Below are 26,997 nucleotides of genomic sequence, written 5' to 3' on the forward strand. Positions count from 1 at the left end.
GCTACCGGCAGAGGAACTTATGGGATTCGCTTAAAGATCCAATTTCATGCTGGGATAAATTTTATTGCGTTGCTGTGCATTTTTATGTGCGGTCGGTTGCGAATTATCGCTTCATCGCCGTTCTACGGTATAATTTTTTGTTGTTGCAATGTGTAACGATTTTATTTTCTTCCTAATATGATCAACCACAATTGTGGTGTAATAATTAAAAGCACTCAAAAGTTTAACGTTACTGCTTTTAAATAACCGGAATAGTTTTTGACATTCAGGCGTGAACCGGTCTAGGAAAAAGAAGAATAATTCGCATATAGCAAGTTTATTCTCATATACCATGGGGCTTCGTTGCATCTAGTCAAGTCAAACCCAATCAGACGTGGATGCACTTACCTAACCAGGCGTGCAAAGTTGTGCGTGCAACGTGTATACAATGTGTTAATTAGAACGATTTTACTTGAAATACGGCAATCCATACGAAGATCAACCGCAAAAAGTATGATATAAGTACTGTGCGGTTGTAGGCCTCATCCACAGAAATCCGAACTATGTCAAGCTCGGTACAGTCGTTCACCATGACGAGGTATAAACTTGCGGCAAACGTTTCAGTGAATCCGTCCATATCAACTAATGTCGATTATGGAGCCTCGATAACCGGCTGGACGCTGCTGTGTGTGTTTTTCCATAAAAGAGAAATTCAATTAATTTTCAATAATGGGCAATTACGTGATGAGGTCCTATGGCAGTACGGTTAGCTGTGGTTGCCCCAGGCTGCGTTAATTCTGACGAGAAAAGATCCTCCTCGGCACATCATTTCGTGAGCGATGTTTGCTGCCATGTTAAGGTCGACCACCTTCGAGCACAAACCTACATGTGGAGTAGTGCTTTAAACGGTATTGACAGTAATTTTGTGCTATTATTTTCGTTGTGTTTCCCCCTTTTTTTGTTGCAGCTGACAGTCATTCTTCGCGAATCGTATCTTCGGTGTGAGAATATGATAGCTACCGAATGTTGAAGGTGTGCCTTCTGAACAAAACACATTAAAAAAAATCATCAGCTCACTTAAGTATCATGTGGATTGGAAATATTTCAGTACAGGTTTTTTTATGTCCAAGACGAAACTACATCATGTGTGAAAAAAGAAGGATTGCTCAGTGGAATTAGTGCCATAATCATGATTACATGAGAATTCGAGTATTCAACAGATTATTATTCTTAAATGTCAGGTCGACTTTTTTGCGAATTCAATGCGAATGTTTTAGCAAACATAAATTTATGTAAACCTAATTGTAATGTGTAATGGGGATAATCAATGTATATACTAACTATAACAAGGAGTGAATCGATTAAATTGAAGATTGCACCGATTTTTGTCAGGATTTGTTTATAATATTATGTGATATTACATCCAATGGTTCTATATTTGTAAGTCAGTGTAAGTAATTTGTACTAAACCAGGGAGGACGCTTCAAAACCATTTTCAAAATTTTATTCTGAATCCGTTGAAGCGTTTTCTTCCTGGTGGAAGAACAACTTGACCAAATTGGTAGGCTGGTCTGAAAATTTGTTTTTTTTTTCAAACTAATAATTTGTTCTTAAGACAGATCTTAGACTTTCTGTTTATAAGAGAATATAAATATTTAATATATTTATTACATTGTCTGGGTTCCTTCAATGTAATCTTTTAAAGTGAGTTTTTTGTCATACGTTAAATTAATGTATTTTGCTTGAGCAGACGACTTCAATTTTAAGCCATTCAGTTTGATAATGTGATTATTGTTTCGTTTAAGAAAAGAACCTCGTGGGTGTTGATGTCAGTCTCATTAAAACATATATTTTTCGTTAGGATAATTGGTGACACGAATTTTGTGCTGATTTTCAACACAAATTCATCCAAATTGTTTCGGTTAGTTCACAAAAGCTTCTTACGTAGCATATTCGACAACATTCTCGAAGTCAAAAGTATCAGCAATACATTTGTTTGGTTACATGACCATTGGTTACTTTCTGAAAAAAGTGCGGATAGAAAAAATCCCGTTTTGTCGGTTACATCACTTATATAATGGCATAAGCTTCGCTATTTTCGGAACCTAAAATGACATCCACTTGTTCTTCGAACTTGATTTACAACCCAACAATACTTCAGTTTTTGCAATGACTGAGTGGAAATATATATTGAAGAAACCATATAAATGAAAAACTTACAGAAAAGATGATTTTTTGAAAAAAGATACGCTCAGAGACAGGACTCGAACCTGCGTTCTTATGTATTCCGTGCATACGCGCTACCGTTTCGCCACCCTAAGCCTTGTGATAGACACAGCTCTAAAACACGACTAGGCATGATAGAACGTACATCGAACATGGTCTACATCCTCTCCGTCACACGACCGGTATCATACATCCAAACATTTTCTCTGTTCACCAAACACTAGTCTTCTCGCTCTATACGTATTTGCCGCTCAAGCACTGAGTAGGATAGTGTATTTATAATCGCTTGTCACCGCTGTGTCTATCACAAGGCTTAGGGTGGCAAAATGGTAGCGCGTATGCACGGAATACATAAGAACGCAGGTTCGAGTCCTGTCTCTGAGCGTATCGTTTTTCAAAAAATCATCTTTTCTGTAAGTTTTTCATTAATTTGGCTTCTCCAATATATGTTTCCACTCAGTCATTGCAAAAACTGAACTTATTTATGGCGACTTTACGTCAAACCAACTAAAAACCATAAATCGTTAAACCCAATAGTAGTTCTAAGTTTGTTAAAATCGGTTAAGCCAAAATTGTGCGGTAAGAAAAAATGCATTTTGTCGGCTCCGTCACCTATATAAATATATCTCAAGAACCAAAACTGACTGCCACTTGATATTCGAACGTAATTTACATTGTAATACTAGCTTTCAAACGAGCCTAAGTTTGTAGAAATCAGTTCCGCCATTTCCGAGAAAATGGTGCGGAAGAAAAAAAGTGTTTTGTCGGTTGCGACACTTACACCAATATGTCTCCGAAACCAGAAGTAACAGCCACTTGATCTTTGAACTTTGTTCACAACGCAATAAATGCTTTCAAACGAGTTTAAGTTAGTTTAAATTAACCAGAAGTAACAGCCACTTGATCTTCGAACTTTGTTCACAACGCAACAAAAACTTTCAATCGAACCTAAGTTAGTTAAAATCAGTTAAGCCATTTTCATGAAAATTGTGCGGAGAGAAAAAATGCGTTTTGTCGGTTACGTCAGTCATATAAATATATCTCCAGAACCAAAAGTGACAGTCACTAAATCTGCGAACTCAATTTACATCCTAATAGTAGCTTCCTAACGAGCCTAAGTTTGTAGAATGTATTGGTGTAATGTGTGCATGTATTGGAATCCTGGATCCGGCATAAAATCCATTTGGTTGCCACCGATATTCCTCGCTGAGTTTTTCGCACCGTCGGCACCGGAAAAAACTCGGCGACCAAATAGATTTTATGCCGGATCCGGGATTCCAATACATGCACACGCTGGCAGCTCAGTCATCCCAGATGAGGAAAATAACGTCTCGGATCATCCCGGATGGTGCTGTCCCGGTCGTCCCGGAATAGTGCGAATAGGCTTTCAGCAATAATCGAAGAGAACCCAAATCTACTAATACATTCTTCGCTGCTGATATACATCGTGCATATTCGTTTTATACATTCGTTTGTCATTCGTTCATCTCTGCATGAATATTCGTTCCACATTCGCGTTAAGTCATTCGGGTGTATGTTCAATGTGAATAACAACAGCAAGGAATAGATATTCATGCTAGTCCGAATATCAAAGCGATTATCGAACAAAGGCGAAGGGAAGCGAACGATGATCATTGGCGTTCGTTGCATTTTTTGTATTCGAGCAACATTGACACTAGTATTTCTCCAAAAACAGAAGTAACAGCCACTCGATCTTCAAACTTGATTTACAATCCGATAGTAGCTTTCAAACGAGTTAAATTTGGTTGAAATCGTTTTCGTTTTCTCCGAGAAAATTGAGCGGTGAGAAAAATCTAAAAAAGTACACACATAAACATTTTCCAATTCCAACGAGCTGTGTCAAATGGTATATAACACTATGACTCTTCGGAGATCCGATCAAAAGTCGGTTTGACTAGCAATTCAATTACCTTACTATAAAGAAAGGCATCATTCAATGTGATCATGAAATCTAAAGACTCATCTGGAATAAATTTTTATTTTTGCGAACTAAAATTATTACGATACTAATTAAAATGAGTTCATTCGCTAATTTTTGCGAACAAAACTTATTATGATACTAATTTAAATAAGTTAATTCGCTTTTGAAAATCTCTTATGATCGAGTCGACAGACGAATTACCAAAGCTTGAACCGTGGCCTTCGCGACCAATTTCAAACTATATTGATTTCCAGCCCTGCAAAATTAGACCAGAATTGAACGAAATTGAAATTTTTAAAAATCGGATGCATCTAGACGTAAAAAAGATGCAGGTGAAGTTCAACTCTACATGGCTTGTAACTCAGTTTATATCTTGTTAAGACGTGAACGAGATTCAGTTGCTTTTGCTCCGGTTAACAACGTGGTGCACAGTATCAAGTATGATAACGTTAGATACAAAATACCTGTGTACGTGGTAGACACTGCCAAAGAAGTACGTCGACATAACTTTCTCCCGCAGGTCAATGAACATTTCATTTGAAAAAATATGTCACAATACGGAGGAATTCTGAAAAAATATGTCACAATACGGAGGAAAATTCCATTGAAAAGAAAGTGTGGCGGTATCCGGAATGACGTGCGAGTTTTGCGTATACGACTACAGAAGGCAATTTCCTCTAACGTAATTTTTGGTCAGGGCGGAAGGCGTCCTTGTAAATCGCTGGTTACCTACGAGAATGAGCTGATTACGAGTCAGTTTTATGAACAACCGAATCTCTACGATAAACCTTGTACTGAAACTGCGAAAAAGATATCTTCAACCAAAGACTAAAATGTTTTTACCATTGAATATACTAGCAACAGTGATCAATGTATTTCTGCATGCAGTTACTTAAAATCATTGTGCCTCGGAAATTGTGAATTGTACAAAAACGAAGATGTAGGAAATGGGTACTAAAAAAAGTATACTGAAAAGGAAGTCGAAAAATGAAATAGAGAATTAACCGAAAAACTTTAATTATAAAATGTCACATTAGATTTTATTTCATTTTTTGAAAGCTTTACATAAAGTCCACATTTGATATGAATTGGATTAGTGTCAATTACAAGTACTACAAAATATATTCTTTCGAACACTAGAATTTGATTTTAATGATAATAGCCTATAATGACATTTCTCCCAGAAGTATCCGTTCTCGAGATACTTATGCATGAAAATCAAAGAACTAGGATTTGCGCTGTAGTTCTTGAAATTGTTGTAAGTTGAATTCCATCTACTGTAGAAAAATGATATCCAACACGAAGTTCTTGAAAGTCAAATGAGCAGTTTAAAAAAATTTTAACTAAACAAAATTCGAAGATTTTTTTAGAATTAGATAGTTTATTATCTAATTCTTAAAAAATCTTCAAATTTTTTAAATTGACAAAATGAACGCATCTTTTTTGATTTTGTACCAATTAATTCGGTCCGTTTTTTTTGGGGCCCAAAATGTAATTATTTCGGAATGCCGATGTAAACCGATGACCTGCCAGATCGTGCTGCATCCGCTCGGAACAACCAGTAATCAGAAGGAGCAATGTCAGTAGAAAACCGTGGGTGTGGCAAAATGTCCCACTTAAGCGATTCCAAATATGTGTTCACGGCTTTTGTGACATGAGATCGAGTGTTGTCATGCAGGAGGATTATTTCATCATGACTTTGCTTGTATTCCGGCTGTTCTTCTCGTAATGCACGACTCAAACGCATCGATTGCAGCCTGTTATAGTAGCTCATAGTATACAACACCCTTTTGGTTTGGATGTACAACATGACCTTCGACCCATGGATATTCGGCTTTGGTATTGATTTTGAGGTCAATGGCAACAATTGACCGGGTATCGCGTAGTAACAACTCGATGTAAACCCTTTCTTTGTTACCTTTAAATCAGCTGCTCGCAAGTGAAAAGACGTCTTTCAATGTCATTCGGAATCAGTTCATAAGGTTGGGTTGGGTTTATAACCCAACTGTTTTGCTTTTGAATCATTCCCAAGGATTTTAATCGTACAGAAACTGCTTTTTGTGTCACTTCCAATGATTTTGTAAGCTCCTCTTGCGTTTGACATGGATTTTTATCAAGTAATGCCTTCAACTGTTTGTCTTCGAATTTTTTTGGTTGTTAAAAGCGAAACCTGACTTCAACGCTGAAGTCTCCATTCCTGAAACTTCGAAACCATTCCCTACATGATTTATCAGTTGGAGCATTTCCACCATAAACATCCACAAGCATTTGATGGGCTTCAGCTGCACTTTTCTTCCAAATAAAACAGAAAACTAAAACTTCCCGCAAATGCTGCTTAGTTAACAAAAAATTGCTCATAATTAATACAGTGAAAAACATGTTTAAAATTTTTTTTTAAGCAATATGATCTCTTGAAATTATCGACAGCAGCATTAAATATTCAGTATTCATAACATCCAGAGTCATCTTTTGGAAACGAACCGAACTAATTTGTTCTTAGAATAAAGAAGTAACCGATCTCGAGATATTAAGACGAGAAATTCAAAATACTTAGATTTTTGTTGAATTGTGCAACATTAGCAAACTATTGGTAATTGCATGTTTAATTTAGAATAACTGTTCGTGTATGTGTTAGTTTAAGGTTAAAAAAAATTATTAAAAACAATTAAAGACGTATTTAATTATGGTTTTTTACTTGATTTTCCAATTCTTGAAACAAGTATTCAATATATTTTTTAATATATAGAGTACCCAATTGATTGCCTGCAACTTCGTGTTGGACACCGTTTTCTACAATTTACAGTTTCTGAGATACAACGTTTTGAAGAAAGTGCATGCAAAATAGAACTGTCTGTTTACAAAAAAAATCATTGAATCCAATTAGCCTCTACTTCCATGCAGAACAATTTGTTTGTCATACTGAAATCGTGTGTAAAGTTTGATGACTTGCTACTCATTGCTGGAATTGCAGAGTATCTAACGCGAAAACAAACTGGTAAATGACTGATGAAGGAGGCAACAGAAAAAAAAAAATTGCGTGAAAATTACAACAAAGAAATAATTTTATCCGTAACATTTTCCAGTATAAAACGAAATAAAATGTTTATACATGTGATAAGTAATGCTTTTGTGTACCGATTCCTTTTCAAATATTCGCACATTTACTATAACGACACAGCAAAAAATTATGAAATTTACAGCTGACAGAAATCTACATTTGACTCAATTCATAAGAACGTAACTCGTAAAATAACTGAATTTTGCCAAAATTATTCAAAATGTGTCAAATACACCCAGCATTTCAAGTAGGAGTGTAAATTTACGTGTATCAGAACTTAAAAGTTTATCATAATGCATTAAATATGTCTTATATCAGCTGCACAAATGAGTTAGTATTGACGCTCGAATATGTCGGTCACAGAATACGTAATTGTACACGATTTTTTCTAGGTGTGTATGATAGTTGAATGAAGAAGTTCTACTTGATTCGATATCGGGCAGTTTTGGTTACTTACTTTCCAAACTTTCGAAACTGCCCAAAAAAATTGAAGCGACTGTTCATTTTCATGAGCCCGTAACTCCGAAACTGTATCTCGGATTCAGATTCAAATACAGGTTTCGTGGGAATGAATATGAAACTAGTGCCTATTTTCAGTATATAAAGCAATTAGGAGATCAAAAATCGCTATTGACTTGTGAAGACAAAAGTCTTCATTACCGTGCCTCTGATAAACATAGAAAACGTGCATTTTTTATTAACTTATTGCAGTTCCAGACTGTTGCTACATTACTTTGATCTTATTCAACAGGTCAACTTATTCTTAATGAAAATGCTGGAAAGTTGAATCGAATCAATTTCACCTTTTGCATCCATTACGTAATACACAGGCACCTACAGAGCACTCCCACTGATTCCGTGGCAACAAATGATGTATGAGGCATCCGTGCAAGCCTTCCTTTGACGTTGCTATTTCCTCCGTCGGGCGCTCAGTTTCCCCCCGAATAAGCAGTGAAAGTGTTTTGCCTTTTCCTTTTTATATTTGATATCACATCACATGATTTTTCGATCGTTCATCGGTACACACGGTAATCGATACTGCATGCACACTCCAAAGACATTGTGCATTTCCTTCCCGTTCACTATCACTTTCTGCTGCAAGCTTTCTCCAATCTATTCGCGATTTTGCATTTCTGGTTATCAAATGTGTAGATGCAACAAGTTTCTCACATAACAGGCGAAGTTCGAATGCAATTAGGAAATGTTTCCCGTGTCTGTGTCAGACTGGTTTGATTTAACTCCTGGTGAAATATGTTTCAAATTCAACAGTCTAAAGATTGGTAATTGGAAAAAATCCTATTTCAAATCAAAGCATAATATCCTAACTAAATAATGTTGCACTCAAAACTTTATTCAAAACTTATAACGCGGTAAACAACATGAATAAAACCGAATAAACAATTGCAGACGTTCTCGTTCTCATTCTTCTCCAGCACTAGAAATAGGTGGCCTTATTTTTGTGGTAGCACTCATAGAGCCCAAGAGCTTTCTCGCACCCATCCGCACCTTCGAACATGCTGCACTGCTCGGCGAAAGCTTCCGCCTTTTCTTTAGTGTTCCCTCGGGATAGCTTATCCACAAGAGCGGTTTTGTTGACTGTTCCAGCGTCATCGATGAAGCCTACCTTGGAGAAGACACACTTCATGAAACATTTAGATTTGGCATCTGTCAATGTAAGATCGCCCTCGCGGAACCGATCACCGATGTTTTCCGGTAAACCATCTCCGATTTCACCCTTACAGGTGTTGGACAACTTCTTTGCCACTTCGTGCTGTTCCGCGGTGAAAAAAGCCTATGGAAATCAAGTTAGTGTAACACTACGAATCCGAAGTTATTTATTAACGGTATACTTACGAAGGTTCCTGTGGCTAACAGAGTTACCAGAACTAAACACTTCATGTTGAACAATTGCAATCGCTTAACACACCGAGAATTGGTCACGTTGTTGGTCAGAACAGATCCTTACGTCTGATGAGCAGGGCATACGATGGGTCTACTTTTATACGATCCCGGGCAGTGCATATCGGTTTCGGAACCGACTGCTATTTATTGACCAAGCATAACCATATTGAAAATACTTCTTATTTTTATTTTCGTCAGTAGCCTCTGTCATCCCTGCAGAGATCACATTTTAGCATTGAAATCAAGTATCGTGACCGCGAGGCTAATCAAGGCAAGAGGTAGACCAATAAATTATTCTCTTTTCTTGAAGATGTTTCTTGCTTTGCATGAGTTTCACTGGTATTTTCGCGGTCAAGATAAAGTCCCGAGTGCAATTTTGAGTTCAAGGTTATCCGGTTCTGTGTTCACTTTGGGTATCATGATAAGTAATGCTAGTTTTGAGACTTCTAACAGAAAGTTATAAAAAATATAGAAATCAATTGTTGCATGTTAACCTGGATCTAATTTAAATGGTTGGATTAAATGACAGTTGACCGTTCGTCAACCATTTTACCTAAAAGATTTATTTGCGTTTCGATAAATCATATAATCTAGCAGGAGCTCTTTTAAATCGAGGTTTCCCTCTTGGCCTCTCGCTTCATTACATCCAGAGTAGTTCAATTGAAGGTACAATTAAGCCGGATTCACGATGGTTGCGGGTTTGATTATTGCAATATTGTCCTCCAGACATTGGATCATCAGTAAAATAAACGAAAACAAACCAAATATCGTAAACAATGAAGGGGAGATCGGGCTGGTTGGCCGAAGGGGTAGGGTGGCCGAGTGGCCTTTCTGAAAAGACTATTAGGCGCAATGGTGACATCTATGATAATTTTGGTGGAGTATGTTGTCGCTTGTAAAGGAGCACGTTTGTTCTTTTTTCTACGCTGGTGAGTAAATTTCTGTTTTTGTAAAGTAATACGTGTAAACGCGGACCAATTTACATCCTACAGTGAGGTACCATTGGAATGGGTATTCAAAACCCTGCAAATGTTAATAGGTATTTCCCTGACTTTTCTTCAGGAATGTTTAAAATCACATCTGTGCTCAAATGGTGTATCTTTATGGTAGAGCAAATCGTTTATCAAAAGTCTATCCAGAAAGATTACTCGGCCAACCAGCTCCGGTCTCAGCTACTGTTTTCCTCTCGGTGATCGATTTGCAAAGTTAAACCAGTTCAAAATAAGTGAAATAACTAACTAATATTAGTTGGTACTGAGCAATTCCAGAAATGCTTAGCAGATCATCAGACTCGACCTTCTCCGATTTGGATGATACTTTGCTCATGGCTACAGTATGGCAAATCATAAGTTTTGAACCGATGGAGAGGTCAATCAGACTCACGACTGATTTTTAAAAAGGGCGTGTGTATTTTTGCATTTCACAAAAATTGCCTTTTGCAAACCGTTGTAACTCGGAAACCGTTAAGTGTACAAAAATGGCATTCAGAGAGAAGTTGTAGGGAATCGATCGGGAACTCTAAAAAAATATACACTGAAAAAAATTTTTGATTTTTTTTTTCAATAATTACAAAATAATCCGAAAAAGTGAAATGAAAAAAAAATTTTTTGATAAAAATTTTTTTTTGATAATTTTTATTTCAAAGCTACCGATGGGTGGCTATCCCATCCGTGCCTTTTGAAAAATGAAGAAGTTACATCTTATTTCTTACCGGTGAGTATTTTTTTCAGGTCTGCGAACAGTCAGTAGTTGCTGGGAGCCAAATCTGGCGAATACGGTGGATGTGGGAGCACTTCGAAATTCAATTCATGTAGGATTGACATTGTTTTGATTGACTTGTGACACGGTGCGATGTATTGATGAAACAAAATTTCTTTGCCATATGCGGTCGTTTCTTTGCCATTTCAGCCTTCAAACGCTCCAATAACGCTTTATAATATTCACTGTCAATGGTATTTCCTTTCTCAAGATAGTCTATAAATAGTACACCACGTACATCTCAAAATACCGAGGCCATAGCCTTTCCGGCCGATCGTTGAGCTTTCGGGCACTTTGGACGAGGTTCACCAGATGCTGTCCACTCAGATAACGATCGTTTTAATTCCAGAGTGAAGTGATGAATCCATGTTTCATCCATTGCACAATGGTCCGGATCCACAATTTAGGGGGACAAAAACATTTGTGGCTTAGCCTCATACTTTAGAGCTATGATGTCTTCGGAACAAATGATCAGTGGAAGATAAGCCATATTTTGAAGCATATGGTATTAGGGTGGTTCTAATTATTAGGGTGATTCAAAAATTATTTTCCGTATGTGTTGAGATAGAGGACTGCATCACCCGGCAAAATTCTAGGAAAACTTATATCAAGCAACTTTGCCGAAAACACTATTGTAGTATCTCTAACGGTTTTAGTGTTACAGCTATTTTAATAGATCAACTTAGGGTGTTCCTAAAAAAATCAGATTTTTTTCTCTAGCTTTCTTAATATTCACTTCTCGATTTTGGTGTCTTTGAATATCTTTTAGAGTTTGATGAAACCAATTTTTTCATGACTAGCGTATTCAGGTAGCGTTTTCTGAACCGAAGTTATGAGCAAAACTAATTCAAAAACAGATCATTTTTAAACTGCTATATCTAACAATGGAGCAAACGAAAAAAAATCGGTTTCTTTCATTTGATAGAAAATACTTTCGAGCATGTTTATAGAAAAAATGGCGGAGGAGACATTTTTTTAAATTTTTTAAATTGTGTTCAAACATTGGGTTTTTTCATTGAAAAATGCTCTTTTATGTAAGACATTTATTAGCTATACATATTAAAATAAGGTATTGCTGTCTTCTAGCGTGTTAAAATTAAAAATGTTAATTCAGCTGCATAATCGGGAAGATGGAGTACACTCACGTTGGTTGTTACTCTATTCGATAATGCTATTACAGAATCAGACGTTAAAAGAAATCGTTTGAATACATCCTCTAGATTCACTAAACGATTGTTTAGTGCGGTTTAGCGGATGGAACTGCCTATACTTACGAATTGATTTATTTCGACTCTCTTGCGCTTGCTTACTGTACATTTATCTGTTTGGTTCCCTTGCCATTGATTGTTGAGCAAGAAAACTGGATAATCTGGAACAACAATTATCCTTCATTTGTTTCCCTTTGCTGTCCAGAATAATAATCTTTCAAAAGGAAAACACGAAACTAACAGCAGGAAGTGGACAAAGTAAATGAAGAAATTGCAGAGCTTTCTCCCACAGTACTGGGGAAAGTATTTGTATCAACGAAGCTAGTGTTCTGCCTGAACGATACGAAAGTGTTAAACGACATAACAGGCATTCACTCCCAAGCTTGGTACATATGCAAGCGCTCAGGAAAAGCTCTGAATTTTTTAAGAACGGAAACAAATGAGAATAATCCAAACAAATATCAATTTGGAATTTCGCCTCTACACGCAATGATTCGATCTATGGAACTTTGACTAAAAGTGAGTTATTGTTTGCACATTGAGAAACCGACATGGCGCGTGTCCCGACAATATCAGCATGTCAAGGAGCAAGAGACAAACATACTAACGGCATTAAAAGAGCAGCTAGGGTTACGTATTAGCAAAGACATCATATTAACAAGATATCCAGCTCGCACATTTCCAGAATAAATCATTGGAAAAATCCTTTTTTGCGAGCATGGTGCCCTCAGGTGAGTCCGCATCGAATCTCGTACATAGAAGTAGGGAAGAGAAATGTCAAATTCTTGCGCGCAAAAATAGCAGCACTGCGCACCCACACAATTGACATGATATGTTGAATGTGATGCCGTGTGATGGCGTTCCTATACTGAAGATTGATTTCGCTCCAAGCTGACAGGGTCTAGCATTGGTGAACCATTACCTGGAGGCGGCATCTCGAATGATGGTATCTGGGCCTGTAGATTTTTCAAAGAATATAACACAGTAGCGCAAGTCATCGAGTTAAATGGAAATATACTTGAACGGTTTTTTATAATCTTAACGTTGATAAACAGCAATGTGAAGATTTCGGTACCTGCTTTCCAGGAGTTTACTGAACAAACAAGAATTCGTTTTGTGGAGCTGTATGGATGGTATGCTCTGTCGCCAACCGTGCATAAACTTCTGGTGCATGGGACTCCAATTATAAAACATGCTTTGGTTCCTATTGGTATGTACAGTAAGGAAGCGCAAGAAAGTTCGTGAATCTAAAGAATGTATTCAAACGATTTCTATTAACGTCTGATCCTGTAACAGCATTATCGAATAGAGTAACAACCAACGTGAGTGTACTCCATCTTCCCGATTATGCAGCTGAATTAACATTTTTAATTTTAACACGCTAGAAGACAGCAATATCTTATTTTAATATGTATAGCTAATAAATGTCTTTCATGAAAGAGCATTTTTCAATGAAAAAACCCAATGTTTGAACACAATTTAAAAAATTTAAAAAAATATCTCCTCCGTCATTTTTTCTATAAACATGCTCGAAAGTATTTTCTATCAAATGAAAGAAACCGATTTTTTTTCGTTTGCTCCAATGTTAGATATAGCAGTTTAAAAATGATCTGTTTTTGAATTAGTTTTGCTCATAACTTCGGTTCAGAAAACGCTACCTGAATGCGCTAGTCATTAAAAAATTGGTTTCATCAAACTCTAAAAGATATTCAAAGACACCAAAATCGAGAAGTGAATATTAAGAAAGCTAGAGCAAAAAATCTGATTTTTTTAGGAACACCCTAAGTTGATCTATTAAAATAGCTGTAACACTAAAACCGTTAGAGATACTACAATAGTGTTTTCGGCAAAGTTGCTTGATATAAGTTTTCCTAGAATTTTGCCGAAGGATGCAGTCCTCTATCTCAACACATACGGAAAATAATTTTTGAATCACCCTAATAATTAGAACCACCCTAATACCATATGCTTCAAAATATGGCTTATCTTTCACTGATCATTTGTTCCGAAGACATCATAGCTCTAAAGTATAAGGCTAAGCCACAAATGTTTTTGTCCCCGATTTTAACAAACTTGGGCTCGTTTGAAAGCTACTATCGGACCATTGATTAAGTTCGAAGATCAAATGGCTGTGACTTTTTGTTCCGGAGATATGATTGTATAAGTGACGTAACCGACAAAAAGCGTTGTATTTGAACGCGCTCAATTTTCTCAGAGATGACTGAACCGATTTTAACAAACTGGGGCTCGTTTGAAAGCTACTGTAGGACCATTGATCAAGTTCGAAGATCAAATGGCTGTGACTTTTGGTTCCGGAGATATTATGGTATATGTGACGTACCCGACAAAACACGTTGATTTTTACCGCTCTTATATATATATATATATATATATATATATATATATATATATATATATATATATATATATATATATATATATATATATATATATATATATATATATATATATATATATATATATATATATATATATATATATATATATATATATATATATATATATATATATATATATAAGGGTGCCAAAATTTTGGGATCACCTCTATTTTTGTTAAACTTTAGTGCTCAAAAGTTTAAGCACCTCGAAAAAAGCCTTCATGCAAAATTTGAGCTAAATCGGATATGCGTAAGGGGTGCTGCCCGGTGATAAAGGTTTGACAATTTTCGATCTTGAAAAAGCACCTTAGGGGGGAGTACATGAAATTTCCAAAATCGAAAAAATTTTTTTATGCCGAAACTCTTAAAATCGCTTGAAACGTCGAGATTTAGTGTTATCTCAAAAACAAAATTTTTTTTCGAAAATATCAATTTTGTGGGACTTAGAAAAATTTTGAGTCCCAAAAAGTCGATTTTTTCAAAAAATTTGTTTTTCGAGATGACACTAAATCTCGACGTTTCATGCAATTCTAAGCCTTTTGGCATCAACATTTTTTTTTTCGATTTCGAAAATTTCATGTACTCCCCCCTATGGTGATTTTTCAAGATATATGAAAATTCCACTAAGTGGACTGAGAAGGCTTTTTTTAGATTAGCATCACTGTTCTCATACAAATAGGCAACGCAAATGTCAAGCACTAGTTTGGAAAAATGATGCTGACTGTGTGACATAAACACTAAAGCATGCTTTTGTGAACTACTCGAATCAATCTGAATCAATTGGTGTCAAAATTAGTATCCGAAATTATTCAATAAAAGTATGAAATATATTTTCATGAGACTGTTATGAAAGAAGAGAAAGGCATTATCTCACCATTAGGTGGATTAAGAAGGGTTTTTACTTTTTTTTTACATCAAGACGCAGTGTAAAATTAAAATACGAATTTGTTTTTGGTCCATTGTTCTGAAAATAACAAAAGTAGCGTCACTCTTAGCACAATAACTCACAAACTAATAAATAGAACATCATGAACTTTTAACAGCTGTCCTTTACAGTTAGTATCGATTGGAAAAAGGTGAATAAAACTAGCAGCATCCATGTGTTTGGTCCGGCCCATATGTTAAGTTAAGTTCTGATTAAGAGAATAGTTTTGAAAAAATATTGATTTTTAGAAAGGTACGGTACCTCACCCGGATTTACCCTATGTATTTTCACAAAATTGTTTATAACTCGAATCCCTTCAAATCCTTCAAAGAACGTCGTAATAATTTTATCACAACAATTATTCTATTCTTACTTCTACCTATTTCCGGATATCATCAATAAAAATTTAATTTTTTCGGTTTTATGTATCTACAAACTACTAAATTATAACCATCACCCGAATGATAAAAGAGAAACATTCGATGCGCTAAATGCTCCATCCGACATTCAATTTTCCGTGCTCAACCAATCTGCATAGTTTATAGGCCATTAAGCCCCAATTGCGATGAAACCATCGCTGGACTAGATCAGGCGGAATAGCCGTTTAGTGGCTTAATTTTTTTTACCCACGAAAGAGGCGCAACAATGTATGGAGAATGGTTTTTACGAGTCTGCTTTTACGGAACAGAAACACCGTCCACCGATAACTGAAGAATCCGAGCAACTTCCGCTGATAGAAAAAAAAAAACGAAACGAAATTCAGCGTTTGGCGAACGATATTGTCGCCGGGTTGCAGATTGCGTATTAATGGTCGTGATTTCATCTTTCGTCGATTGCTGTTGCGTTACGTTTCGGATCTGGCATCGGTACACAGTTACATACGTGACTATAAATTTCACCAGAGAAATAGTTTTCTACATTCAGGCGTATAGTAAAAAAACCGATTTTATGTAAATAACCAACCTTACACTTATTCACATTTTATCTTAGATTCGCACAGCGGTTTAACTTGGGCCATGCGTGAAAGATGAACTCCTCGTAAGGTTCTGGTTACAGTCTTAAGAAAACAGCAAAAGCTGTTTTCTGCTAGCACAATATTTTATTTAAAAATAAATAAGATCAATGGACTAAAAAGACTGACATTTTTTCCACTTAACGACAGCTCCGAAAACTTTTGAATGCTTTTGACTGTTTCCCTAAGACAGTCACACAATTTTTCGATTGGAAAAAGGTCCTACTCGAATAGAGTTCCATTTCTACCTTTGAATTGAACTGCTAGGCATTGATGAATCGCAGACGAAATATAAAATTGTTATCAGATCAGTATCTACTATTAGTCCCACAATCACTGAGAAAGAGGTTTAAACACATAAACTATAAAAACTCAAACTCAAATACACTTTCCTGTCTCTTTTCATCCCAGAAGCATCTGTAGAAGTTGTATGCTTTGTTTACGATTGTATCTCATTCTACCGTGATGCACTTCTCAACTACATCTGTTAGGGTTTGAATGGCCTGATCGTCGTTATCCTCGGACACAAAGTCGATAAAATTTTGTTTCTGAATATTTCCATCGGCATCCATTGAGCCAGTTGCGGTTAGGAAACATGCGACCAATTTCTGTAAGGTGAATCAAAGAATGTTGTAGTACTAGAGCATAATTTCTGTTGTTCTTTTGTTAAGTAAGATCGCTAACATTTTGTATTCATGGCTGTATCAATGGCTGAACACAGTTCGTTTTTACATCTCCTCCAAGTCAGTCGATAAAACAAAACCGCTTACGTTGAAAACAGAAGAAACCAAGTACAGTATTGTGTAGTGAACAATAGACCTCGAAAATGAGTGAACCAAACGAACAAAAGCTACCGCCGACACGAAAGAATACAATTGTTGTTGACTTTAGGCAGTGCAAAATTCGACCTTCGATACGAGAACTTGAAGGTTTGCTTAAGGAGCAAACCCGGGTAGGTGTAAATAGCAAACAAAGATCAAAATAATAACAACTTTTACCATCATATCTTGGCTTGCTGTTTCTGTGTTATCACAGCGATACTTGATATTTTCATGATATTGCGTCCAAGGAATCAAGAAATTATACAATATCTGTTTAACATCAAAATTAGTTATAATATCTTATTTCGTTATTGATGAGCTATTCCAATTTCATTAAGTAAATTGATCCAGTAGTTCTATCTTCAAATAAAATACTATTGAATAAACTGCATCTGAATCAGATAAGAGAAATACTTTTGATATTACTCTATTCTGAATGCTAGAATATAAAATAATTGAGAAATTCGTCTTCTATAAATATTTTGTTCTTGGTTTCATATTACAATGACAGAATTTAATATTTTGTAGCTATTTTCTCATGCAAGTTTTGTTATGATTTTTGATATTTTAACTCTTATTTCAAACTAAATAATGTTAATTTCTACCATTGAGATGTTTGGTTTTAATAACAGAATTTGTTATTGGTTTGCAAAACACTTCTACCCGGGAATGCAGCTGGACATTAAACGTGTACATTTACTTCAATGCAATAAGACGAATAATGTTGTTTACATCCAGTTTTATAAAGAGTTGGATGCAATTCAATTCGCAAAAGACAATAACAATGTGCACTATGTGGAACATGAGAACATTAGGTACAACATTCCAGTATATATGGATGATAGTGCTATAGAAGTGCGTGTGCATGATCTTCACTCGAGCGTCACCGATTATTATATTCGCAAAACTATGTCCCAATACGGAGAGATTCTCTCTATCGAAAAAGAAAAGTGGAAGAATTTTTTCCCCGGTATTCTAAATGGCGTACACTTGAAGAAGCCTATACCTTCTTATGTTATTTTCGGTCAAGATACAAGAATTCCGTGCAAATCACTTGTTAACTATGACAATCAGATGGCCACATGTCAGTATTATCAAAAAGCTGTTCACTACGGTAAGCCATGTGATAAACTGGACAAGGAGACAACTACACCAAAGGACAACAGTGGTTCCGTCACACCAACCCAAAGCAATCCCAGTACACCTGTGACAGTCACCAACAACAGTGAAGCATCCACTTCAACGAAACCATCCAACGTATCCCCTATAGAACAAAGTGCATTAACTGCAGTGAACAACTTACCATCCAACCAACCAGCAACAGCAAACAATGTACAAGGCTCATCTCCAGCAACTAGCAATGAAACCAACAACAATACCATCGATGTGGCAATGGATGACGAGACGAACCACGAACGAAGTGCCCCTCAATCCTCGCAGGAGGGAAATGGAAGCTCCTCTCCCCCTAAAAAAAGGGTGACAACGAGATCCAACTCAAAAAAAAAATTATTTAAAAAATCGGCTCAATCGGCCACGTAAAGCTTGTACGCATATAGGCCTGAATAAAACTATCTTTTAAATAAAAAAAATAATGGCTGAACAGATTGTTCGAATACTACTGACTGTAACAAATCCCATAGTTACTACATACCTTCGATTCCCTATCATCCGGAAAAAGGTTGGTGCTAGATTTGGATCGTTCAATACTATCACTGGTAAGGTTCATTTGCAGCTCTACAGTACATTTTCCAAGGACATTTCTTGCCTTGGTGTGTATCTAGTCTGTAGTATAAAATTGTTTAATCATATTTAGTTTTATGCGTTTCAATTACAAACCTACCAGACAGTTCCAGACAGTTCCAGTTTTCTTCTGCTCTGATGTGAGGTTGAAATGAACTAAATGATTCTGGAAGTTTGTTAATTGTTTTATAGGGTGTCAAATAATTTCATACTTAGGCTAAAATCCAGTTTCCTTCGAATCTCCAGTGATTGATTGATCGCCGGCCCATCAAAGCTATTAGAAATGCGCTGTCAGCGTACTATTATGCATAATTTATCGATAGAATTTTCCTTTTAATATGGTTTACTGTCATCTAGGGGCTTTTGTTACCAATAACCGGTTTGTGCTTTGACGCATCGGTTCGTTTTGAACTGCCACACCACTCAGTAGTTCACAACATAAACTGCTGAGCAGACGTAAAATTACCCCTATACTTCCACACTTCAATTGAACTCCTATGCACTGATCAGTCGAAGACGAATCGTGGAAAATAAAACAAAAAAGGCAACGAGTTATTTATCTGTACGTGAAAAAAGACATTGCACTTCGGTGCCAATTCAAGTGTGTTGTAAAAGGCAATAACTTTACGTTTGATCAGCGGATTATGTTATTCCAACATAATCTGCTAATACACTGATGAACCGAAGGCGAAACGTAAAAGAAATGATACACATATGATTTAGTTAGATTCATTTACTATTTGAGAACCTTCCCAGAAGCATTTTGTTTTGTAAGAACCAGCTGTTTCACAGATCAAAATTTTTCTCAATCCATAAGCACTTGTAAAAATTATACACCTTTTCTTCGACGGTATCTCCCTCTACGCTGGAACATTTCAAAATGACCTCTGTCAATGCCCGAATATCGTGATTGTCGGCAAAATTGTCGATGATTTTTTGACTTTGTATCTTTCCGTCAGCATCCATCTCCACTATTTTTTTCTGGGTACAAATGATAAATTTCTGAAAGACGTATTGAATCTCATTTTCAATTACTAAAGTTTCCTGATTTCAGCTCAATTATAACGAATAATAAGTGGGCTACCATTGGTAGTAACCTACTAGTATTTCTTACTTACCTTCGACATCGCATCATCCGGAAGATCTCCGCTATATATGAATCGTTGCATGTAATCATAGGTTAGTTCCATATCCAACTTTGCAGCACATTCTTCAGCGATATCATTTAATAGTTTCTGTTGTTTTTCTGTATACATAGTCTGCAGTATATTACTTTCTTGTTATATAGTATGAACTATGAAAAGTGAAACTTTGAAACCTACGTGACACAGGGTTGCTAGTGCCGATACTATTAAACTTGTAATTAAATTCATTTCATTTAACTTGATCAAACGTCTTCCTTCCAGGATTGGATGTTCGGACGAACTGAGCCATTCTGAGCTGAGCTTGGTAGTGTTTTATATTTAGTCGAAAAATTTCAGACTCAGACTGGAATTTCAGTGTCTATTATAGATATGATGATTGATTGAAAAAACCAGACTGTCCTTTATGCACGGAAAACCCTCCAATAAAAAAATTACGATCTCGCTATTTTTTATTTTTCCAATTGTTGTTTTAACTAATAATAAGTTGGTTCAACCAATTTGCTATTTGATTTGCACATAGTGAAGTAGTTGAAAAATATGTTGTTTTTAATGGTGTCTTATGTCAAAAACAGCACAAAGCAAAACAAAAATCGCAATGAAAAATCAACTTTTACTTTAGTTGAAATTCAAACGCGTTTCTTAAACATTTAAACGAAATTCGCTCATTATACGTTTGTAAAACTCGTGAAGAGTAACTTTTGAATGATAGTAAATTAATGTTTATCATAACACTAGTAGTCAGAATATTAATGTGATGATAAATTATCTACATCTTTACTGCTCTGGTGTTACAAGAAGAAACGATTGATATAAAGTAGTGCTATGCACAGAACTGATAGCCGTTAGAGATATTGCAATTAACAAAACGTGTTTCACCAAAACTAGAACCCAGTGAATTGTATGCGTTCGAATTTTGGTCTTAAAATCAACTTGATTCTCCATCGTGAAATGCATGTTAATGAATGAGCATCATGTTATCTTCAAGTCATGTACAAAAATTGTATGAACAAAGTGATTAAATTGAAAATGTTTAATATTCATTCATATCATCTGTTGAAGCTGTAAGTTGCAATGGCTCAAAAAATAAAAATCAGTGCATTCGGTTCGACTTTTTGTTCGTAAGTAATATAGTGGTCACAATTAGAAAGATTCGTTGACACCAGCACTACTAAAAGATAGTATATTTAAAACAAAAATAAAAATGGTTTCAGTGAATTCATTCATTTAATATAAAGTAAGGGCTGAGAAAGGTTTTATCATACCGATAAATGGCAGGTAATGTCATTTTTCAGCTTCATTAAAAATAATACTTGGCTTGATAGGATATGAGTATGATCCTTTACCGAAAACTAAAAATTAAACATAAATTTTAGTAACATAGGATCTCATTAGACTTTGAATTGATATACTAGTTTTTTCGCAAATCAGTTATCAATCATATAAATCAATAATTTTGATGCGTTACTTTTGTACATGACCGCCGGTTTTAGTGCGTAGAAGCACTACGCGCACAACTACAATAACATTAACTTTTATTTATAACGTCATAATATAATATATTATTTATATTAAATATTACATATTTTTCATATATCTTAACATACCGAATTTTCATTTAAAACATAAGAACGTATATCAATAAGGAATATTTTATTGTCATTCAAAATCAATAATTTTGCTTAAGTTGAAATAACTAATCGTAATATCTAAAACAACAAAAACCGATTAGTTTTTCAACTCACATAACTGTTAAATCAAAAACAAGGTCGGTTGTTGTAACTAAAATCTTTATTGAAATTGAAAGGGTTGTGTCTTGGCTAACTGACAACATCTTTTTTTCAACCAAAAATCGTTTCTGTTGATCGAAAAACAAAAATGACAGTTTAGAAAAAACAACAATCGATTAGTTGTACCAAATTTTAACCAATCAAATTCAGAAAAACAACTAGTATTTTGGTTGTTTCACGATCGCGAGGGGTTCCGTGTGTCAAATAAAATTGCACTGTCAGAATTTGAATAACGGTATAAAAAAATAAAACTTCTCCTGTAAGTTATGTGACAGCGGTTATAGCGGTGGCCCATGAATTTATTTTTCACGACTCATATAAGACAACTCATTCTCATACATTGTATTGTACGTGAAAAAAAAAACCATTTCAATCGCCCTAGTTGTGCGAGTCTCCGAAATACTACAATTTAAAAAAGTTCAGCAAATAGTTTTGAAGATTTCTGTTGCATAATACTACTACATTGATACACTACATTTGAATTTAAGTTAGTGAAAATCTATTCAATCATATGTGATAAAGTGCAGTGAGCTCCATTTTATCATATTTGATTATTATTGTATGTACTTCCGGAACCGAAAGTTGGATATCGGAATAGTTACATCCGGTTCATTCAACCGTGCACTAATATGACCTACACATTTTTTACGATTCTCTATGACGATTTGAATTTTGGAAAAACAATGTACCGGTAGTCGGACTTGGATAAAATTCAGCAAATCATTCATGGGACTATCAATGGTTTATTTGGTTACAGAGTCTCGTGGTCTGCAAACTAGAGAAAATCACTAGAGGTTGCTTATGAACAAAGTATTCCAGGAATTGACGTTTTTATACTGAGCACCCTATCTCCGGATCCAGCGGTTTGATCCGAATGAAAATTGGGATATTCTTATGGTATCTTAAGAACTTCCATCTCCGATAAAAATGTGTGGCATTATTTTCACATTTTTGGTGCATTATTTTCACATTTTTTATGCATATCACCTTGTAATTCCGGAACCGAAAGTTGGATCCAAATGAATTTCCGGAACTTTGTATGGGATCATAAGACCTTTTACATGAATTTGTGAAAATCGGTTCTGCCATCTCCGAGAAAAGTGAGTGACATTATTTTCACATTTTTAATGCACCATTTCCATATTTTTGGTGCATATCATCCTGTAATTCCGGAAACGGATGTAAGATACATATGAAATTCCGGAACTTAGTTTGAAACCATTAGACCTATAATTTGAATCTAAGTTCGTGAAACTCGGTTCAACCATCTTCGAGGAAATAAAGTGACATTAGTTTCACATTTTTTGTGCATATCGTCCTGTAATTTCAGAACCATAAATCGGATCTAAATGATATTCACGAACTTTGTATGGGACCGTGCGACCTTTCATTTGAATCTAAGTTTAAGAAAATCGGTTCAGCCATCTCCGAGAAAAGTGAGTGACATCATTTTCACATTTTTGGTGCATATGGCCCTGTAATTCCGAAACCGGAAGTCAGATCCTAATGAAATTCAGGAACATTGTATGGGACCGTGAGACCTTTTATTTGAATCTAAGTTTGTGAAAATCAGTAAAGCCATCTCCGAGAAAAGTGAGTGCCAATATTTGTCACACACACACACACACACACACACACACACACACACACACACACACACACATACACACACACATTTTCTCAGGTCGTCGAGCTGAGTCGAATGGTTTATGACATTCGGCCCTCCGGGCCTTGGTTCAAAAGTCGGTTTTGCAGTGATTGTGTAACCTTTCTATATAAGAAAGGCAAAAAGCTTTTATTCATTACTACTGGATCTCATTGTTACCCGTTTTCTTGAGGACAAAGAAACTCTGTTTGCTAACTAGCGAATTAAGCAAGAGGGAAGGTAGATATCATGGTTTACTGTTTTCGCCCTCGTCCATTGATTCGTCGTTGCTATTGTTGTTAGAAGCTGTTGTTTTGGGGATTTCCTCGTTTATTTCCATCTTTGTTGTTTTTCCATGCGATGTGCTTGTGGTTAGATGAAGTTGATCTACGTTTTTCTACACTGCATGCCGTTTATGGGTTCATTGATGGAAATGTTTTTTCTGTTGTTAAGTTATGTTTTCCAGTGACAGAGGCTACATGGTAGAGATGGGTAAAACCGTTCGTTTTAAAGAATCGCTCTGAACTTGATTATTCTACCAATAGAACTAGCTCTGTTTAACCGTTCTCTCGTTCTTCTAAAATTTTGTATGTTTCTCCGAACAAAATTATATTTCGTGGTACACAAATTTGATAGTTAGAGCTTTTTGGCATGTATTTGTACAAATAATCTCTTTTGTATATCTTTTTAAAGTCGTGAAAGTATCGAACGCTTAACATATTCCTTAAAATCTTCGTCTGTTTCAAAATACGCAGTTATTAAGTACTCTCCCTCTCTCTTTTAAAATTCGATTTCTTGCATTTCCATTGAGTAGAATCGAGAACTATAATAAAGAACTATTGTTCACTAATTCTTATAGAAGAACTAGTTCTTTTGAACCATTCACAAACGAATTGCTCATCTCTATAACATGCAGCCGATGTTCTAGAATTTGAATCGATAAGAACGTGAATTTAATTCTCTAGCCGATAAATCGTTGATCCGATATATATATAGTTTCTTTGAAGAACTCATTCACAAGAATATACCTCGAGATTTGATCACAATAAAAGATGTGCAAAGCCTACTATGATAAAAGTTCATTTCAACAACTTTTTTTCCCTTAAGAGATGGAAAAACGATGTCTTTTACAAAGTTGTAGATTTTTACCGAAGAAGCTATAGGTCTAACGATACATAATGCATTTTCGTTTGAAACCCCTTAAAATCATTTATTTTGAACATAAACCACTGTGCGATGTACGGAAAGTATCGTTATCTCTGGGAAAAGACAATTTCTTGTTCTGTTTTTCGCAAGACAGAGTTTTGACAATACTGACATGAAGCCAGTTGATGATCGTAAGTGACAAACGATGTGCACGGAGATCTTGTTTCTTGACTGAAAATCACATAAGATGGTATTGGTTTTTCGAAACACATGCGCAAAAACGATCGCCATTGAGGATACCAGTATAGAAAACATACGCCATCTGGATTGATTATAACAGATCGGCTGAAAAGTTCGTATCGTGTCTATGAGAGGGCGCCACTAGAATTAAATCCATACCATTTTCAGTTAGTACCAACCTTCAAAAGATACGTGTATAAATTTGACAGCTGTCTGATTATTAGTTTGTGAGATATTGCATTTTGAGTGAAGCTATTTTTGTTATTGTGAAAAAAATGAAAAAAAAAAAGGAATTTCGTGTGTTGATGAAACACTACTTTTTGATGAAAAAAAGTGCCGCCGATACCAAAAAATGGCTTGATGAGTGTTATCCAGACTCTGCACCGGGCGAAGCAACAATTCGTAAGTGGTTTGCAAAATTTCGTACTGGTCATATGAGCACCGAAGACGATGAACGCAGTGGACGTCCAAAAGAGGTTGTTACCGATGAAAACGTGAAAAAATCCACAAAATGATTTTCAATGACCGTAAAGTGAAGTTGATCGAGATAGCTGACACCCTAAAGATATCAAAGGAACGTGTTGGACATATTATTCACGAATATTTGGATATGAGAAAGCTGCGTGCAAAATGGGTGCCGCGTGAGCTCACAATCGATCAAAAACAACAACGAAAAACCATGCTGAAATTGAACGAATTGGGCTTCGAATTGCTCCCTCATCCACCGTATTCTCCAGATTTGGCCCCCAGTGACTTTTTCCTGTTCTCAGACCTCAAGAGAATGCTCGCTGGTAAAAAATTTAGAAGAAATGAAGAGGTAATCGCTGAAACTGAGGCCTATTTTGAGGCAAAGGACAAATCGTACTACAAAAATGGTATCGAAAATTTGGAAGATCGCTATAATCGCTGTATCGCCTCTGATGGCAATTATGTTGAATAATAAAAATGAATTTCGGCAAAAAAATGTGTGTTTCTATTAAACGATACGAACTTTTCAGCCGAACTGTTAATAATGTTTCGGAAAAGATTGCTTAACTTGAAAAACTCTATTTCTACCTACTCAATACACCTGGCAACTCTTAACTCCACAGAAGCAGTTGTGGAAGCTATAAGCTTTTTCTTTGATCGTATCACCTTCTACCGTAGAACATTTCTAAACAGCTCTGTTACATAACATAACATTTCTGTCTATCGTGATCATCAGAATAAAAATCGATAAGCAATTGTGGTAAAATTGTACCGTCGATTGTTGTAAAATTGTAGCAGTTAACGCATCAAACGTTATTATGACACACGTGGCAAATTTCTGGCAGAAAAGAGAAACAAATCAAATTTTTAGCATTAGAATGTCTTAGAGAATATTTGACTTTTATAACTACCTTGTAGTTATAAAAGTCAAATATTCTCTGACATTCTAATGCTAAAAATTTGTTTCGGTTTACCTTCGATTTGTCGTCATCTGTAAGGGTTTCGCCATATTTAAACAGTTGTATAAAGCTATTGCTTACACCGAGTTCCTTATCACAGATGCTAGTGATGTTGTCGTATAACTCATGCTGTTTCACTATATATTCTGTCTATAATATAATATGGTTCTATTAAATTTAATTTGATATTTTGAACTTAAATTCTTACCAGGCACAATGCTACTTGCCCAAAAACGATCAAACTTGTTATGAAGTTAATTTTGTTTAAGTTGATCACACGCCGTCTTTCGAGTCGTGATGTTGCGATGAAAGAACTATTCCTGGATATTTGAAGACTATATTCTGGCATATAGTCTATAGTTACTAGCCCTTTCCGCAGCAGCAGCTTGACGGATGTCAGCTGCGAACAGAGAAGAAGAAGAAGAAGACTATATTCCTGCTAGTCAATGAATTGAGCTTGGGCTCGAGCGATCACCCCTGGTTGCCACTCCGTTTCTGATAGGAATTAGCTGAAATTGTACAGAGAATTTTTAGATGATTCCACCTGAGACTGGTAAATCATCCTTCAATGTACATCTTCTGGTAACCCCAGAATTCATAGATCAGTACCGGCCAGGCCCGAATGTAGATCGTCTAG

General features: G+C 35.8%; 3 protein-coding genes and 1 long non-coding RNA gene across 6 annotated transcripts in view; 1 reads left to right on the forward strand and 3 right to left on the reverse strand.

Moving 5' to 3' along the window:
- LOC131428435 (uncharacterized) overlaps window positions 1-19,638 on the reverse strand; it is a 31,741-nt gene extending 12,103 nt beyond the window's left edge. For both annotated transcript variants that reach the window (XR_009229379.1, XR_009229380.1), the window contains exons 1-2: window positions 19,071-19,638; window positions 18,882-19,012 (exon numbers count right to left, since the gene is read on the reverse strand). This is a non-coding gene — a long non-coding RNA (uncharacterized LOC131428435). The remainder of the gene's footprint in view (window positions 1-18,881; window positions 19,013-19,070) is intronic.
- LOC131428419 (partitioning defective 3 homolog) overlaps window positions 1-26,997 on the forward strand; it is a 235,101-nt gene that overhangs the window by 107,520 nt on the left and 100,584 nt on the right. The window lies entirely within an intron of this gene.
- On the reverse strand, window positions 8,536-9,221 carry LOC131428431 (general odorant-binding protein 56d-like). Its single transcript, XM_058592386.1, has 2 exons — window positions 9,060-9,221; window positions 8,536-8,997 (listed from the first exon to the last, which is right to left on the reverse strand). Exons 1-2 carry the CDS (start codon window positions 9,102-9,104, stop codon window positions 8,641-8,643), a joined length of 402 nt encoding a protein of 133 aa, XP_058448369.1. The 5' UTR covers window positions 9,105-9,221; the 3' UTR covers window positions 8,536-8,640.
- Window positions 19,679-20,509, reverse strand: LOC131428429 (uncharacterized). The gene is made up of 3 exons (XM_058592384.1): window positions 20,293-20,509; window positions 20,089-20,229; window positions 19,679-19,972 (listed from the first exon to the last, which is right to left on the reverse strand). Exons 1-3 carry the CDS (start codon window positions 20,341-20,343, stop codon window positions 19,757-19,759), a joined length of 408 nt encoding a protein of 135 aa, XP_058448367.1. The 5' UTR covers window positions 20,344-20,509; the 3' UTR covers window positions 19,679-19,756.

Source organism: Malaya genurostris, chromosome 2 (genome assembly GCF_030247185.1).
Source record: "Malaya genurostris strain Urasoe2022 chromosome 2, Malgen_1.1, whole genome shotgun sequence".
NCBI classification, from domain to species: Eukaryota; Metazoa; Arthropoda; class Insecta; order Diptera; family Culicidae; genus Malaya; species Malaya genurostris.

Coding starts and splice junctions, on each gene's coding strand:
- LOC131428429 (XM_058592384.1), bottom strand. CDS start 20,343: ATGAATTTAATTACAAGTTTAATAGTATCGGCACTAGCAACCCTGTGT. Junction 20,230..20,292: donor CACTAGCAACCCTGTGTCAC/GTAGGTTTCAAA, acceptor AATATACTGCAG/ACTATGTATACAGAAAAACA. Junction 19,973..20,088: donor CGGATGATGCGATGTCGAAG/GTAAGTAAGAAA, acceptor TACGTCTTTCAG/AAATTTATCATTTGTACCCA.
- LOC131428431 (XM_058592386.1), bottom strand. CDS start 9,104: ATGAAGTGTTTAGTTCTGGTAACTCTGTTAGCCACAGGAACCTTC. Junction 8,998..9,059: donor TGTTAGCCACAGGAACCTTC/GTAAGTATACCG, acceptor TGATTTCCATAG/GCTTTTTTCACCGCGGAACA.